Source organism: Bos indicus, chromosome 14 (genome assembly GCF_029378745.1).
Source record: "Bos indicus isolate NIAB-ARS_2022 breed Sahiwal x Tharparkar chromosome 14, NIAB-ARS_B.indTharparkar_mat_pri_1.0, whole genome shotgun sequence".
NCBI lineage: Eukaryota > Metazoa > Chordata > Mammalia > Artiodactyla > Bovidae > Bos > Bos indicus.
Window position 1 is genome coordinate 19,878,373 of NC_091773.1, and position 18,293 is coordinate 19,896,665.

An 18,293-nucleotide genomic window follows, 5' to 3' on the forward strand; every position below is an offset into this window, starting at 1 on the left:
TCGGAGACTATGTGAAATGGTGACCAACCTGGCTTGGAGCAGATACTGCAGAAACACCTGCCAGCAACACAGGAAGCAGGAGGGGTGGTTCAAATGGTGACAGAACTGTGCACCGTCTCCATCCTATCACATCACCCTTAAGGAATACAGAGAGCACAGCTCTCCCACCATGATAACGCTGCCACATTTCTGATACCTTGTACGCAGTTTCTTAAGCTAAAATGAGGACTTGGCTACAACTACTCATTAGTTTCAAATGAGTTCTATGACTTCGCTCCCCTAATTTGATTTTTTTCAAGTCTCACTTTATCCTTATTTACATTACTTGAAGTACTTTAAAAAAAAAAAAAAAAAAAAAGACCGAAAGTAAAATACGTTTCTGAAATAATTAAGTCTCCAGTGTGAACTATGGAAACTGTAGAGGAGCCAAAGCGCTTCTGTGGCTTTCAGCTGCAGTGTTTACCATCGTCTGGTCACAGCTCAGCAGGCTCCTGAACAGGTCCACATAGTCTCTGTAGGTGGGCACTCTCCACTTGCCGGTCCTGGCTTCCCCCAACGCTCCAGGGTCCTCAGACTCGGGCTCGGCTCCCTGGCGGGAAAACAGACAGACAGCCACGCTGAGGAGGGACGGAGAAGAGAGGCACTGCTGTGCCTCCCGATGTGCATTCTTGGAGCTAAGGGAGCTCCGGGCTGAAGAATGCAACTTGGTTGAGGAAGATAGCACGTTATGAAAGCACAATTAAAAAGCTGGGAAAAAGTCACCATTCTCTAGGACCAAAATAATGATGCACGAACTAAGCTTCAAAACAATACCCAATAATTCAACTCCTCATACAGATCTCTCATCTCATCCTATTTTCTCTAACTGAAGTAAACTTAAGACAAGCCTCCCATTATATACTAAGTATTTTGTCCTAGACTTTCAAGGGGAAAATATCCTTTTGTAAAAATGTAGGTACAGTAATAAGGTTATGTTTAAGGATGTTTCACACCCAGAATTTTATTTATCTGAAAAAATAGTTAGGTATTACATCCTACACTTATCAAAATCTAAGGCATTTCTAATAACAGAAAGGCCATTTTTTCCCCCCCAAAAGAATTACCAATCATTGCAAGTAATTTACACATTTGTCTGCAATTTCAAACACCTGAATATAATATTAACATTGCATTTGGGAAAGCAGCTATCACCTACTATAGAAAGTAATGGTAATTCTTTTAAGTGACAACCATCCTATTGGTCAACTTCATTAAAAAAAATCTTTCAGGCAATCAAAAAGGCCCCTTTTGTATATTTACAGACTAAAAGTTCCAGCAACATCTCTAACTTGCAAGGTGACAAAAGACTAATTTTCAAAGCATATATTCAGAATTTACCTTTTGAAGGATCACTGGCTTAGAACATATTCTGATTAAACTTTGATGCACTAAAAAAAGAAAATAAAAACAAAAATGAAAAATTACACTGAAAAATACTAAACTCTCAACAAACTGACAGCCATTTGAATATACAGTACCTCTTGGTTTTTTCTCTAAGTTTGCTAACACCTTTAATTTTTTTTTCTTTTTTTTAATGTTTAATTTCAAATTTTAGACTATTAAGATTCAAAAGGAAAAGATGAAGAAATTCAAAACACTAGAGAAAAAAAGATTTTGGTTCACCAAAATATTAGCAGTTCTACAAGAGGCATCAAAAGACAAAAAAGAATTTGGCAACTGGATGTTCTTTATCTCAAATAACACGGTAAGATTCTTCATGCATCATCTCAGGAGTAAACTCCAAACTCACCCATAGCACCAATGCAGCTCCAGAGGATGGGCCCCTTCTCCGCCAGGGCCAGGAACAAGCGCACAATGGCCCTGCAGCACACCATCTGCATCTTGGGGCTGTACTGGGGGAAACTGTCCATCTGCATGACCACGAGGTGTTCCAGGACAGGCGAGTGCACCTCAGGAACCTGCAGGGACGAGAGCACACGCGGGTCAGGGCTGCGGCAACAGGCACAGCAGACACAGGGGGGCGGAACCATGAAGAAGCGGCTTGTTACCTAGGGGACTAACTCCTCGCTGGGACCGCCTGAACACAGCGGAGTAAAACTGTCTGCATGACATGTTAGCTACGATTCTATCTCAAGCAGCAATCCTAATCTTTTAGAAATATGAAAAGAGTAACAGATAGCTTTTCTGTTTTGGAAACAAATCATCAAGTTTCATGACAAAAACTATACCAAAAAACTGTACAAGGTACTAGCTAAAGAGGTCACCTTGGTCATACTGGTGCCTGAACTGACTGTATGTAACTCCCACTGCATCAAACCAGCTGAAGACCTGAGCTAAACTCGCCAAGCCCATGTTCGGCGGGCCACCCCCTCACTCACGGCATCAAGGTGCAGCAGGACACTGGCCACAGACTGCAGGAAGCTGGGCAGCTGGTACACATGGTCCTCGGCAGCGTCCGCCTCCATGAGGAACAGCTGCCGGCACCGCTGGATGAGCTCCACGAACATCAAGTCCACGTCTCGGGCATTCACTGCCTTGCACGGCTGGAGAGCGGTAAAACCAGTCTCCATCAGCCTTATCCACCTCCGGGTGATGGCACCTAAGGTGTCTCATTAGGCCATGTTATTATAACTGAATGTTAACAAGCTTATCAGTGGAGAAGAAATACAGACATAGAATGCACTGTACATCGGAAAGATGCTTTCCAAAAAACCTGTAAATACATTCTAAACAGTTACTAACACACAAAACACTTATTGTCACCTGTGTTTCTGGCAGGGGCAGACGGCAGACAATTGGGTGCCATCCCTGCAGAGGCCTGACACCCAGAGGAGGGACAGGCCTGATCCCCCCACCACACAGCAGCGGCTCCCACAGCCACACCCTCCTAACTCGGAGACAGTCCAGCTGCACGTTTCCCAAAGGCTCCTCAGACGTCGGCCCCAGTCCCACCTTCTCACGAGCCTGGACCAGCGCCTGATCCGTGTCCTCTCCCTCGTTCCACCATACTCTGTCTACACCAGCTCATTACAGTAAACAGGTCCCTGCTGCCAGACCTCAGCGTCTGAGGATACAAAGTCCGTGCCCTTGGTCACCTCTGAGCCTCCTCACACACATTTCCTCTGCCCTAAGTTTGTATAAACAAGCCACGGAAACATGTGGAGATGAAGACTTTAAGGAGAAAGGAGTGTTGGGAAGAAGCAAATGAGGAGGCATCAGGATGGAGGAGTGAGCAGAGGGCTGGAAGAGACTCTCCATCCCAAAAACAGGGGAGTAGCCCTAATGGGGATCTATACAGAGAAACAGCAGGAGATGTAATCCGCCAGTGGGAGCCATAGACCCCTCCAGGAGGATGCAGCCATGCCGACTCCCAGCATCTCCAGCAGACCTCACCCGGGCTCAGGGGCTCATGCCAGAGTGAGCTCAGGGGTTCATCAGTGATGGGTGGCCAGGCGCAGCCAGGAGAACATGGTGTTCCTCGTCTCCAGGCTGCAGCCATGTCTCGGTTCTGTCTATTGCTGGCTGAACCCTTACACGAGTCCTCTAACTCCTCTGGCCTCAGTTTCCTCAACTGTAAAGTGGAATAATATTCCTAAAAGCTTAGAGGAGAGTTATGAATATTTGAGATAATACACAGGAAGCACTGAAAAAACGCATTAACAACAAAACAAATAAGAATAATATTTTCAAAAGTGTGAGACGCTATTCAAAATATACTAAAGTGATATATATCAAAATATACTACAGTTTCATCAAATGAAACTAAAAGGGGTCAGTGAGTGAGACATACCCCTGCGAAGAGCCCGTATCCGCGGATGGCGATGGACAGGTCCTTGCTGTTGGCGTCCACGTTCCTGATGATGCTGTAGAACTGCTCCATGAAGAAGCGCAGGGGGCCCCTGTGTGCCTCGGCATCGTGCGCCACCAACAAGGAAACCTGCATCACACAACGTTCACTTTAGAGGCATCCCTCCAAACGCGAAAAGGCTGGAACGGCCGAAGGGGACAACATCAGTGAGCTACTACAGGTCCACGGCAGCTATTACTTGTAAAGAACCATCTGTTCAATCCACTTAGTCTCCATCAGGTTCAGAAAAAGCCTTTATTACACGTGATGCATTCTTCCTAGGGAAAGGGACTGAGAGAGAAACCAAGTAGATACAGGAAGACATATGCACAAAACACAGGCTCTGGACTAAAGCTCCCTGATGAAGCAGAAAGCTTCCTTAGACTCATCTTTGACTCAAGGTGACACAGAGCTGGGCAGGCCCAGCAGCTGGCGAGCTCAGAGTCACCCACAGACAGGACCCCCAGGAGGGAACACAGAGAGGATTCAAAACAAACAACCAGGGGAAAAAAAAAAAGGTGTCTCATTTCTCAAAACAATAAGCTACAATAATTACGTGAGCCAAAGCAAGTACTCTGAGAAGCAAGCAGATGACAATCCACCATACACGGTGACACCTGCCAGAACTGGAGACCAGCAAGGGCATCAGGAAGCTCTTGCCACCTGCCCACAACCGTCTAAGACAAGGATGGGAATAAGCCAGACAATCACCAAAGGGAGAAAGAAGACATCCACATTGCCGACCTGCAGCCCGCGCCGACCCGTAGGAAGGCCTCAGGTCTCAGCACCCGGAGACGGCAGGCCGCCTACAGGCTCCCTGCACCCATACCCAACCTAGACGGAAACACCCTGGGGCAGAAGGGGCAGGAGGGCTCGCCTCGGCCGAGAAGCCACAGAGATACAAGCATCCAGTCTAACAGGACAGCAGATCCCGCCAACCTCCCCCTCCCCTCCCTCCTCCCACCCTGACCCAGCCACCGCCTCCAGGGAGCCCTGACCTCCAGCCCTCCCTCACCCCTTCCTACTCCCATCCTGACCCAGGCACCACCCCTAGGGAGCCCTGACTGCCAACCTTCCCTCCGTCCCACCTCCTTACTCTCTTGTCTGGCCTTGGCTCTGAGAACCTGATCAGACTTGATGTCTTTCAAGTTTTTTTTCTTTCAAACCTGCTGCCACTCCTGTGGCAGAGGGATAACCAACTTTTCTCTTTAAGTACTGCTGCTGCTAAGTCAATTCAGTCGTGTCCGACTCTATGCAACCCCATAGACAGCAGCCTGCCAGGCTCCCCCGTCCCTGGGATTCTCCAGGCAAGAACACTGGAGTGGGTTGCCATTTCCTTCTCCAATGCATGAAAGTGAGAAGTGAAAGTGAAGTCACTCGGTACTACAGAAGCTAATGGACCAACTTGTATTTTTTTTTTCAAATGTTCATGCACAAGACTGGAATTTATGTCTTCGCATAGAAAGAATTTTACACAGTACCTGTTTCAGAAAAGACTCCAGGGCTGAGTGTGCAGCTTTCTTCAATTCCACATTCATGTGGCTGCACCACTTCGATAGGACTTCAAATAAAGAAGCGTAGTTGTCCAGAAGGCAGGTGCTAAACTGAGATGCGTGCAGGGTGAATAAGGACAGGCCAGCTGCAAACACAGAACACACCGTATTGAAAACAGGATGACAAAGGGCAAGACAAAGAACTTAGGAAGCTTCAGGCACACATCAAACCAAAACCGTGCTCACAAAGCCCTCGAATCCTTACTTCAGGGGCCCAGGGTCCCCTCACACCTAATGCCTCCATCCTCCATTTGAATCAAGAGGCCCACAATCCGGCCAGTGACCCCCAAAACAAAGGTCAGAAGTAGGATCAGGGTTTATTTAAATACAGACAGAGTCAAAAGATCCGGATTGCTCTAAAGTAATTTCTTCTGAAATGGTACAATCTTAGTGTGACCATCTTGAACAGCACCAAGAGCTGCCATCAGTGACCACGTGGGAGCATCACAGGGGTCACAGTACCACCTTCACTCACAGTTTAAGCAAACGCTCACTCAGACACCAACCTAATAACCTCCTTAAATGCAGAATCTTACCCAGAGGCACGGCGTATCTCTTCAGATCAATCTATTAAAAAAAAAAAAAACCTACCGTCAATGTTTGACAATCACAAGGCTCAGTTGTGAAAGAATTAGAATACTAAATCCTACCTGAGGACGGATTGCTTTTAATGCAAAATCAAAAATCTCTCTTGAAGTCTGGGGATCTGAGGAAAGACAGAAAGCAGCCGCTGTCACAGATCACAAGGTGTGTCTGACAAAGCTCATGAGACTCACGACCCACCGCTCTGCTGGAGACAGTAGGAGCTCTTCCTCCATTAGTGAACGTGCTAGTACCCAGTACTACTGCCTGGAGTCACATAATCACAACGTGACCAGAACCTGAATTTTAGCCTCAGACCAAGGGGGCAGTCCCAGTCCTGCGTGCACTGGTTACGTTAGTTTCCCGTCACCACTGTCATCAATTATCACCAACTTTGTGCCTTAAAACAGCACAAACCCACTACCACCCAGCTCTGGAGGTGAGCAATCTGGAACCATCATCACAGACACAAGCAGAAAACCCCGAGAATGACCTGAAGACAGCAGGACAGACCTTCCACAACTGGAGACAGAAGGAGCGGCCCCTGGAGGGGGCCGGTGCTGTCAGCCCCATCCCGAGGACTGGGATCCCAGGGTCTGGACTCCACCTCAGCCCCCCAGCTGGAGACCCTGCACCCAGAAGACGAGGTGCAGGGTCTGACTCTCCATCTAAGCCAGCAGCACCACCCACCCCACCCAATTTCATCTGCAGGCCCGACACAGCTGGTGTTCCTCCAAGCTGCTCCCCCACCAGCCCTTTATGCAGGCCCTTGGCCAGCACCAAGACCCCTCCAAAGTGACCCCTGCTGTGCCAACACCTCAGCCAGCACCAGCATCCCCCAAAGTGGCTCCCTCCCCCAGGCTGCCCCCACATGCCAGAGCACCAGCCACAGCGGTAACAGGCCTTAGAAACCGCAGCACAGTGGCCCCTAGGAGGCCAGGTTGGCCCACCTACCACAGGGGATGCTCCTGGAGTGCCTGGCTCCAGGGCAGTCAAGGGGAGGGGGAGAGCTACACTCCTGGACCCCACAGGACACCTTCCTACACAAAGACCAAGAAACGTAACTGAGCTACCAAACACAAACAAATAGAGAGTTAGGCAGGACAAGGGGCCAAAGGTCATGTTACAAGAAAGAAGACAAAATCTCAAAAAAAGAACTGAGTAAAACAGAGGTAAGTAACTTCCCAGAAAAAAATTTCAAAGTAATGGTCATAAAAATGCTCAATGAACTCAGGAGAAGAAGAAAAGAACACAGTAAGAACTTCAACAAAGAACTAAAAATCATATCATATTACCATCTCAATAGATTAAGAAAAAAGTTTCTGACAAAACAGGGCCAAAGGTCATGTTACAAGAAAGAAGACAAATTCTCAAAAAAAGAACTGAGTAAAACAGAGGTTAAGTAACTTCCCAGAAAAAAATTTTGAAGTAATGGTCATAAAAATGCTCAATGAACTCGGGAGAAGAATAAAAGAATACAGTAAGAACTTCAACAAAGAACTAAAAATCATATTACCATCTCAATAGATTAAGAAAAAAGTTTCTGACAAAACTGACACCCATTTATGATAACAACTTTTAATGAAGTAGGTAAAAAAGGAATGTACGTCAACACAGTAAAGGTCATACATGCCAAACCCAGGGCCAACGTCATACTCAATGGCAAGAAGCTGAAAGCATTTCTTCCAAGATCAGGAACAACACAAGGATGACCACTCTCATTACTTTTATTCAACATAGTATTGGAAGTCCTAGTGAGAGCAATCAGACAAGAAATAAAAGGAATCCAAAGTGGAAAGGAAGAAGTAAAACTGTCACTATTTGCAGATGACACACTATATACAGAAAATCCTAAAGACTGCACCAAAAAGCAATTAGAATAAACGAATTCAGTAAAGGTGCAGAGTGTAAAATTAATATACAGAAATCTATAGTGTTCCTATACATTAATAATAAACTATCATAAAGAAAAATTGAACAATCCTATTCATGCTACTGCTGCTACTGCTAAGTCACTTCAGTCGCATCCGACTCTGTGTGACCCCACAGACGGCAGCCCACCAGGCTCCCCCGTCCCTGGGATTCTCCAGGCAAGAACACTGGAGTGGGTTGCCATTTCCTTCTCCAATGCATGAAAGTGAAAAGTGAAAGTGAAGTTGTTCAGTCATGTCTGACTCCTAGCGACCCCATGGACCGCAAGCCCACCAGGCCCTTCCATCCATGTGATTTTCCAGGCAAGAGTACTGGAGTGGGGTGCCATTAGTTGCATCTAAAAGAGTAAAATACTTTGGAATAAATTAAACCAAGAAGGTAAAAGATCTATACCCTGAAGACTCTAAGATATTAATGAAAGAAACTGAAGACAATACATAATATACATACAAAAATACGTACAAATATACATACGTATATGCATACATACAAAAATACATACAAAAATACATATGTATATGCATATATACAATATACATACGTATACTGTGCTCACAGGCAGAGAGAACTAATTTTGATAAAATGTCCACACTCCTCAAAGCAGTTGACAAATTTAATGCAATCCCTATCAAAGTATCCACGGCATTTTTCACAGAACTGTAACAGTTAAGCAAAATATTTGAATGGAAACACAAACGACTCTAAATAGTCAAAACAGTCTCTGAGAAAGAAAAGCAAAGCTGGAGGCATCGTGTGCCCTGATTTCAAACTACACTACAGTAATCAAACCATTATGGTTCTGGCACAATAAAACAGAAACATAGATCAAAGAAACAGAGTAGGAAGCCCAGAAAAAAACCCACACACATATGGTTAATTAATGTATGACAAGGAGGCAAGAATATACAATGGAGAAAAGATAGCCTCTTCATCAAATAGTGGTGGGAACACTGGACAGCTACATGCAAAAGAATGAAACCTGACCCTTTTTTACACCACACACAAAAATAAACTCAGTGGATTAAAGACCTAAACCTATAATCTGAAACCACAAAACTCCTAGAAGAAACATACATGGCACTCTTTGACATCAGTCTTAGTGCTTTTTTTGATCTGTTACTTCATGAGTGCATATGTGTGTGTTCAGTCATGTCTGACTCTTCTGCAATCCCATGACCTATAGCCTACCAGGCTCCTCTGTCCATGGGATTACCCAGGCAAGAACACTGGAGTGGGTTGCCATTTCTACTCCAGGGGATCCTCTCGACCCAGGGATCGGACCTGCATCTCTTTCTTGCATTTCCTACACGGGCAGGCAAGTTCTTTACCACCGGTGCCACCTGGAGTTACCTCACTAGAGGATGACAAAAGCAGACACATGCAGGACTACATCAAGCTAAAAGGCTTCTGCATGGCAAAGAAAACCGCCAACAAAACAGAAAAGCATCCTGCTGAATGAGAGAAGATATTTGTAAATGATAGGTCTAATAAGGGGTTAACGTCCAAAGAACAACTGAACTTAACAACTCAATATAAAAAAAAAAACCAACTCAGTAAAAAAAAAAAATGAGCAGACTGTGACAATACAGAGATGCAGGATGGGGTGAGAAGTGGGAAGTAAGTTCAAGAAGGAGAAGATGTATGTACACAGATGGCTGATGCATGCTGATATTTGGCAGAAACCGACATAATATTGTAAAGCAATAATCTTCCAATTAAACACAAATACATTTAAAACAGAAAAAATATAAAAATAAAAAATGAGAAGAGGATCTGAATAGACATTTTTCCAAAAACACACAGATGGCCAACAGGCACAAGATGCTCAACATCACTAAACAGGGGAATGCAAATCAAAACCACAGTATCTCACCTCACACTTGTCAGAATGGCTATCATCAAAAAGACAACAAATAAAGAGTGTTGATGAGGAGATGGAGAAAAGGGAACCTCATGCACCGCTGATGGGAATGAAAACTGGTGCAGCCACTGCAGAAAACTGAGCGGAGGTTCCTCAAAAAACTACAGTTACCACATGATCCAGCATTCTACTTCTGGGTACTTATCCAAAGAAAATGGAAACAGTAATTAGAAAAGATATACACACTCCAGTATTCACAACAGCATTATTGACAATGGCCAAAACATGGAAGCAACCTTTAAGTGCCCATAGACAGAAGAATGGATAAAGAAAATGTGGTGAATGTGCAGGTATATGTATTTGTAGGAATCTATTCAGCTGCAAGGAATGAAGTCTTGTCATCTGCTGCTACACAGATGGACCTAGAGAGCATTATGCTAAGTGAAGCAGAGTCACGGAAAGACACGTTACACGTGATCTCACCTAAAAGTGGAACCTAAAAGAACAAAGAAACACAGAAAAACAGAAACAGATACGGAGAGCAAACTGCTTGTTGCCAGAGGGAAGCGAGCCGGGAGCATGAGAGACACAGGTGAAGATCAGGACGTGACACACAGCTTGAGGAGCGCAGTCAGCACTGTCACAACTCTGCTGACGGACACTATGAGACTCGTCATGGTCATTTCCTAAGGTGTTTCATTGTCAGATCACTATGCTGTACACCTGAAGTAACGCAATCCTGGACTGCAACTACGCTTCAGTTAAAAAATAAAATAGGGAATTTCCTGGCTTACAACTTGGTGCGTTCACCGACAGGGTCCAAATTCAATTCCTGGTCAGGGAACTAAGATCCCACAAGCTGCAAAGGACGGCCAGAAATATAAATGAATAAACCATTAAAATAACACAAAGCAAGGAGTCACCTGGGTGTGCTCCTCTCTAGAGGCTTGAGGGCTGCCTTCAGTTTCTAGAAGCTGCTCACCCCCTTGCCTTGGGGCCCCAGTTCCATCCTTATAGCCAGCTTCTCCCGTCACAGCACCCTGACCCTGACCCTCGTCCACAGTCAAATGTCCCTGTGATCACACTGGGTTCACCTGGACAGCCTCGTCTCAACGTCCCATCCACAAATGATTCCCCTCTGCCTCAGACCTAACAGTCGAGGGGCTAGGATCAGCATGGCACATCTCTGGAAGCCGTTATTCTGTCCACCTCAGTCCAGTGTTCTAATCCAGGAAACAAACATTATCACCTGCTTTAGTGAATTGTTACAGGAATTTCCCTTGCAACATGAACACGATAATCCTTAGCACATGGTTAATGAGCAATAAGTACTATTAATTTTCTTGTTCACCAAATGTCAATTAACACGCCAAGCAAAAACAAACAAAAATAAGCAACGTCACCTGCCACCGAGGTCAAGTGACAAAATAGACAGTCTAGGAGATGAAAAACATGTCGCAGAAAGTGCTGTAACAGAGAGGACTACAGAAGCCCAAGGAAGCAGCTCACACAAGGAAGCACAGAGGCTTCAGACAACAGGAGATCCCCGAGCAGGAAGCTGAGAGGGCAGGATGCTCCACGGACAGGGAGCCGGAGAGAGGAGACCGAGGAGGGGAAACAGGAGCAGCTGGGCCAGCTTTCCTACTCAGAGGCAGCAAAGACTGGGAACACCCGGTGGAAACGTTAGAAACTGCTGCTTCCTCAGGTTGAAATGATCAGATCTGGAATTTTCTTAAGTTGCAATTCAATAAAAGCAAACACATGCAGGAGGTAGAAAAATCTGGCAATTATCTGAACAAAAATGGTAAGGAACAGCAAACAAGTTCTTCTTTTAAAGAATTTCCTGGGATTAAAAAAGTTTTATTTGTCCTTTAAAAACAAATGAATTCATTATAAAGCTCTCATAGCTAGATTATCCTCTAAGCTTAAATTTGAGATACTATAGAAGAACACTACTGACAGTTACAAAGAAAACTGTATTAAACAGTTTAAAACCAAAAGGCAAAGATCTGCAGCACAAGAATTACAAAACGCTAATGAAAGAAATCAAAGAGGACCCAACTCAACTAAATGGAGAGGTGCACTGTGCTCATGGGCTGGAAAACTCAACATGGTTAAGGCATCAACTCTCCTCCAACTGATCCACAGGTTTAGCACAAAGACCACAAATATCCAAGGAAGACTTCGTCGACACAGACCAATTCGTTCTAAGATTTACACGGAAAGGCACAGACCTTATAATACCCAAATGATTTTTAAAGAATAAAATGTGAGAACTATACTGGACATTTAAAGCTTGCTATATAATTATATCATAAAGACAGTGTGGTGTGGGCAGGGGAACAGAGAACCAGGATCCACCCCCACAAGTGATGAGCCAATCAGCTAATGCCCAGCTGGCTTTCTACAAAGACACGACGATTCAGTGATTTGGTGATGATTTCATGGATGTGGCACGAAAATCACAGGCAACCAAAGAAAAAATAAACTGAACTTCATCAAAATGAAGAACTTTTGCACATCAAATGGCACGATCAACAGAGTGAAAAGACAACCCATGGAATGGGAGAAAATATTTGCAAATTATGATCCCATAAGGAACTGATATGCAGAATACGTAAATAACTCATACAACTAACAAAATGTCAAATGACCTGATTTTTCAAATGGGCAGAGAACCTGAATAGACACTTCAACCAAGACGACACCCAAGTGGGCAAGAGGCACTTGTGAATACACTCAACACCAACAGCCACTGGGGAAATGCAGTGAGAAACCACCTCACGCTCACTAGGAAGGCTACGTCACACAACAGGAAGCAAGTACTCTGAGGGCGTGAAGAGACTGCCCTGATGGTGGGAACGGGAATTAGTGCAGCCCCTGGAAACTACAGAACCACCACGTGGGCCGGCAAGCCCACTTCTGGGGATGCTCTAAGGGAACGGGGGACTCCAGGTGTTCGCACACCCATTTCCAGCACCATCATTCACAACAGTCAAAAAAGCAGAAGCAACCCAAGTACTCACTGATGGCCCAATGGACATACGTGTACTGTATTCATACAGCGGGATTCTGTTACAACAGGGGTGAACCTCGAAGACCTTGCTGCTAAGCTGCTAAGTCACTTCAGTCGTGTCCGACTCTGTGCGACTCTGTGCGACCCTGTAGACGGCAGCCCAGCAGGCTCCGCCGTCCCTGGGATTCTCATGCACAGTGAAATAAGGCAGCCACAAAGTTACCTGCTATGAGTCTATTTACATAAATGTGAAAGGACAAAGCTCAAGGTGGGAGACTGAGCAGTGGCTGTTGGGGGGGTGGGGGGCGGGGGCGGGGATGTGGCTACAGAAGGACAGGAAGGAGGCTGCTCCCGCGGCAGGCTGCCAGGGCCTCGACTGTCATGGGCACACACTAGCCCACATGCAATAAAGCGGCACAGAACTAAATTCAACACCCAAGTCGGTGCATGGGAAGCAACTGGAACCGAGAAGACCCGAAGGTTCATCAGGCAGCACTACGTCACGACAGGCATCACCGGGAGGTGCCAGGGGAAGGCCACACGTGCATCTCTGCATTGCCTCTCACGACTCCATGTGAATCCACAACTGGTATACAATTTAAAAATCACACAGGAATTCATCAGACTAGTAGTAGTTCTTCAATAAAGAAAGAAACTCAAGTGCCATCAAGCGATACCTTCCTCCATGGACTTGGTGAAGTTACACATAAGTGACGCCAGTCCCTTCAGACACCCCGCCAGCACCGCAAGTTTGGGTTCTCTCACTGTCGATGTCATCTGAAAGGAGAGTTTAACAAGGTACCATAAAGAGAGAATAGCCCACCAGATACAAGGAAGCAGAAAAGAAGATCATAAAGTTTATCATACCTGGGTCTTAAGTTCACCCAGAAAAGCCCGGAAGAGTTTATCCGAATTGTTTATCATCTCGCTAGGATGAACTTCACCTAATACTCCTAGGAGCTCATATATTTTTTCTAAAACTGAAAAATAAATTTTAGACAAATTAAGGCCTAAAATTAAATATATTAAGCAAAAATCCACAAATAAAAGGAGAGGATTTTACTTCAAAATAATTTAACAATAAGCCACACAAACTATCTAGTTTTATGTACTGAATCTTTCCTGATATGTTTTATGTGAATGTATTATTATAAGCTAAATTACATTTGACGTGTGAGTTTTCTATTTGAAGAAATCATTTTGTATAGATTAAAATTTTTATAAGCAGATTTAACACACTATTTCTGTTTCCATTTTGGTTTCTTTTCAGCAAAAAGAGTTCATCTGTATTAAATGGGGAGGAAATCCAAAAAAAGAGAGAACTGATTCATTTTTTTGTGCAGTAGAAACACAATGTCGTAAAGCAACAATGCTCCAACAAAAGTTTTAAAAAAAAGTTCATCTGTAAAATATAAATACCTTGGCAGAAAAAAATCCAAGTTTTACACTAAAAACTTGTTAAATTTGTTAAAGCATTTTAAAGACACATTTAAATACATCTTACCTGTATCTGGTATTTTTGCTTTCAATGCAAGTTCTCCATAAAATTTGGTAAATAACTCTCCAACTCTTAATTCATCCATGAGTCTAGAACTTCTCAAAGTCTGAAGTAACTAAGAGAACACGAGTTAGCAGAGTCTAGGAGGAAGCAATGGAAGGCTTCCATCTATTGCACCTGTTCGCACACAGCCATGTTCCACAGCCATGATCTCCAGGCACTCACGATAGGTGTCAAGCTAGGTTATGGGGAATGAGGGGCTGAGGTGGGTGGTGGAGAAACAGGGGAGACCAAGTGGAAAGGGATGTAGACTTAATTTCACCTTCCCAAGAAAATTATTCTATGACTAGACCCATTCTCTCAGAGGCACTTAAGAACCAACAAGACCCAAAGAAATTCTACAACAGAGATGCAAAAAAAAGATTTGCATCTGAGCAGAGATCCAGGTGAGAGCGAGCCCAACGACCACACACACACAACACACAGACCCTTCGCGGTGTGAGTGTAAGGTTTCAAGAAAACATTCAAGGACACAAAGAGGTGCATCTGGGCAAGTCTCAGCAGCATTAGGTTTTCAGAGTAAGGGCTTCCCTTAAAGCTCAGTTGGTAAAGAATCCGCCTGTAATATGGGAGACCTGGGTTTGATCCCTGGGTTGGGAAGATCACCTGGAGAAGGGAAAGACTACCCACTCCGGTATTCTGGCCTGGAGAATTCCACGGACTATAGTCTATTGGGTCGCAGAGTCCGCCACGACTGAGCGACTTTCACTTTGCACTTCTTGCCCCTCATAGCCCAGATTCTTCCTCTGCTCCCCAGAGTGGTGTGAGGGCAGAACACCAAGTGCTGCTGGTGATGGCTGGAAACGGGCACCTTCTCACACCAACGGGAGTCCTCAGCGTCTCACCCACAACTCTCATTTTCAGTTCAAGTTATATGTGCGCCACAAACTACATGCACTTAGACATATTTTTTTAAATTACCTTAATAAGAAGTTCTAGGGCTGGAATTCTACATTTAGCAGCTTTATCTTTTGTGTAAACACTGGTACAAATATTCTAGGATTTAAAAAGAGATATCAAAATCATCAATAAGATCTTACTTCTTATAACTAAGACTTAATAGCTAAATCTACACCTGGGAGAAGAAATACCAATACTTGACATACTACACTTTAATAGTTTTCTACAAGGGCCTCAGCTCATTAAATTTTTTAAAAATTAGCCACTTAATTTCTAATACAATCAAGCAAAAATAAGTAAACTCCCCAACAAGAAAGAGAAATAAAATTAAGCTTAACCATGTTATGACGTAAGTTACCATGTAACTTTCCATGTAAGTTAAGAGATGCTGATATACAAAGAGGTAAGTTTTTTCTTCTTACCTTAATATCTAGAGAATAAGGTATGATCTTCTGGCCAATTTTTTCTAAGAAAACACATAAAAACTTTAGGGCTTCTTCTCTACAATCACGAAACTATAATAAAAGAAATAAACATTACGGAAAAGTGGGCTAAAAAAAAGTCACCTCAACATGAAGAGACATACACTAGAAGAGCAAAATGAAAATGGTCAACTTACTTCATCAATGCTAAGTGATTTCCGAACAAATACAAGCAAACCAAAATCTTTGGAAAAAACTAAGGAAGTGTGTAATGCTGGAAAAAAAAAAAAAACAGGTAAGCGAGCTGCCAAGTTTCTCCATTAACGCACACTAAAGGTGATGCTTGTTTCTCAATTCAGCCTCATAACTGACAAAGGAAAATGGGAAACTCTAGACAATGTTCCACAGTGATAAGGTCAGAATAATGGCCAGAACCCTGATGCCTAGCATCACACCTGTGAATGCGCTAACTTTACACAGCAAATGAAAATTAGGTTGCAAATGGAATTAAGGCTGCCAATCATCTGACTTTAAACTGGGGAGTGCCCTGGGTTATCAGGGCTTCCCTTGTGGCTCAGCTGGTAAACAATCTGCCTGCAATGCGGGAGACCTGGGTTCCATCCGCAGGTTGGGAAGATCCCCTGGAGAAGGGAAAGGCTATCCATTCCAGTATTTTGGCCTGGAGAATTCCATGGACTGTATAGCCCATGGGGTCTCAAGGAGTTGGTTACAACTGAGAAACCTTCACTTCACTTCACTTCCAGGTTATCAAGCGGGCCCAATGCAGTCACAAGGGCCCTCACAAGTGGAAGGGGGAAAAGGAGATGGAAGACAGGCAAGCAGGACAGGTTCCAGGTGTCTTACTTAACCCTCTGCTGCTGGCTTTGAGGAAGCGGGGAGAGGGACAGCATGATCCAAGAAATGCAGGTGTCTTCTGGAAACAAGGAATGCCAGAAGAAAGGAACCTCAGTGCTACAACTGCAAAGAACTGAATTCTGCTAACAACCTGAATGAAAAGGAAATTAACTCTCCCCCAGGGGCTTCAAAAAAGGAGTGGCCCTGCCTGCTGCCTCGGTGTTAGCTTGATGAGATCCCTGCTGGCTTCCAACCACAGACGGATAACCGACAAGCCTGTGCTGTAGTAAACACCAAGTTGGTGGTGTGTTTCAGGACCAATAGGAAATTAGTACACAGTCCTACAATGCCTCAAGTGAAAGGACACATCCTGGATAGAGTGAACCTCGAACTGCTTTACGACAAGGTTACTAAAGAACAAAACTGAACTCTTAGAACAGACTGGAAAGCATTTACACAGTGATGCTCCTCATGAACACACCCTGACAGTCTGTAGGTACTACACAGCAATCTCTTTAAGGCTTTATTTCTCCTCTTTATTAACAATGACGTTTTCAGAAGAAAATCTCATCCTCTAATTAAGACTCTGCATGTTTGGGTTTTTAAAAGGGAATGTAACCAAGTTTTCACACAATGACACATTAAAAATGCTAAGAGGCACTTCAGCTGCAAAGGGTCAAGTTCTTACCCAGGCATAAGTCAAGATAAGAGCATGACTTGTTTCTCAAAAGGAACAGCAAAACTGGAGTTTGGAAAAGGTGCTGGTGGGTTGAGGCAACAATGAGGTGGAAGAACATAAAACTTCCCTCTCATCGCCGCTCCCCACCGTGGTTAGCAGTGATGCCAAATTCAGAGCATTTCCACAACTCAGGCTTTGAAATACCTTTCCTCTGGTGTTAAGAACAGAGGAAGTTGACAAAGTTTTACACAGATCACAAATTCCCACGGGCCCGTTCAAGCACCACCCCGGGTGCCCACTCGGACTCGAGCGGGCGGCCGGGCACCGGCCGTCCGGAGCCCCGAGCCGTACCCACCCAGCAGCGCGGGGCCAGAGCTCAGCACGCACTCCTGCCCCAGGCCCCGCAGCAGCTGACCACTGGCCACCGCCGCGCTGCAGCGATCGGCAGCGGACAGGGACTCTTGTAGCTGCAGTAAGGAGCCCCGCACGCCGGACCCCGAATCGGCCATATCCTCCAGCCGCGAACACCACTCTCGCTGCCGGGACCGGAAGTGCCGCTGGGCGGGAAGGGGCGGGAAAGGGCGAGGATGGGCGGATTTTCCAGCGCGTGCGCACAGCTGCCTGGGCCCGAACCTGCCCCTAGGACTTGGGGGCGAGGTGCTGGGCCGAATGGGGCCTTAGTGGGCCGGGGAGGGGGATCCATGATCCCTGAGCACATCCAGCCTCGGCCCTGTAGTGCTCCGGACTTGGACGCGGGCGAGGGGTCCCTGCTGGAGATCTTCGAGGAGGTGGCCTGCCTTGTAGGACCGGCGGCTTAGACATCCTAAGTTAAGATACACAGAGCACAATGCAGTCAAACTTAGGGAGAGTCAGGAACCCATCAGCTCGACTTCCGGAAATAGATGCGGAGGACAGGTGGCAAGTTGGAGGTGACCAACTGCCCGAGGCAGAAAGAGACAGGCTAGGGCTAGGGTCAGGGGCCACCGCTAGTCCTTGGTAACGGGGATCGGGTTGGGGGCGGTCGTTTGGAATCCCAAGGGACACAGGGACAAAACCGCTCCCCCCCCCCGCCCCCCGCGTCCCGCCCC

At 45.3% G+C, this 18,293-nt stretch overlaps 1 protein-coding gene across 1 annotated transcript in view; it reads right to left on the minus strand.

Annotated features, from left to right (window-relative positions):
* Positions 1-18,247, minus strand: part of PRKDC (protein kinase, DNA-activated, catalytic subunit) — a 126,611-nt gene extending 108,364 nt beyond the window's left edge. Inside the window, exons 1-15 of the mRNA XM_019973745.2 lie at positions 17,561-18,247; positions 15,869-15,945; positions 15,672-15,764; positions 15,271-15,345; positions 14,296-14,404; positions 13,659-13,771; positions 13,469-13,568; positions 6,051-6,106; positions 5,937-5,967; positions 5,329-5,486; positions 3,791-3,937; positions 2,379-2,543; positions 1,790-1,958; positions 1,378-1,427; positions 464-589 (exon numbers count right to left, since the gene is read on the minus strand). Coding sequence (XP_019829304.2) covers positions 464-589; positions 1,378-1,427; positions 1,790-1,958; positions 2,379-2,543; positions 3,791-3,937; positions 5,329-5,486; positions 5,937-5,967; positions 6,051-6,106; positions 13,469-13,568; positions 13,659-13,771; positions 14,296-14,404; positions 15,271-15,345; positions 15,672-15,764; positions 15,869-15,945; positions 17,561-17,714 — 1,623 coding nt within the window. The 5' untranslated portion in view covers positions 17,715-18,247. The remainder of the gene's footprint in view (positions 1-463; positions 590-1,377; positions 1,428-1,789; positions 1,959-2,378; positions 2,544-3,790; positions 3,938-5,328; positions 5,487-5,936; positions 5,968-6,050; positions 6,107-13,468; positions 13,569-13,658; positions 13,772-14,295; positions 14,405-15,270; positions 15,346-15,671; positions 15,765-15,868; positions 15,946-17,560) is intronic.
* Between the last annotated feature and the right edge of the window lie 46 nt (positions 18,248-18,293).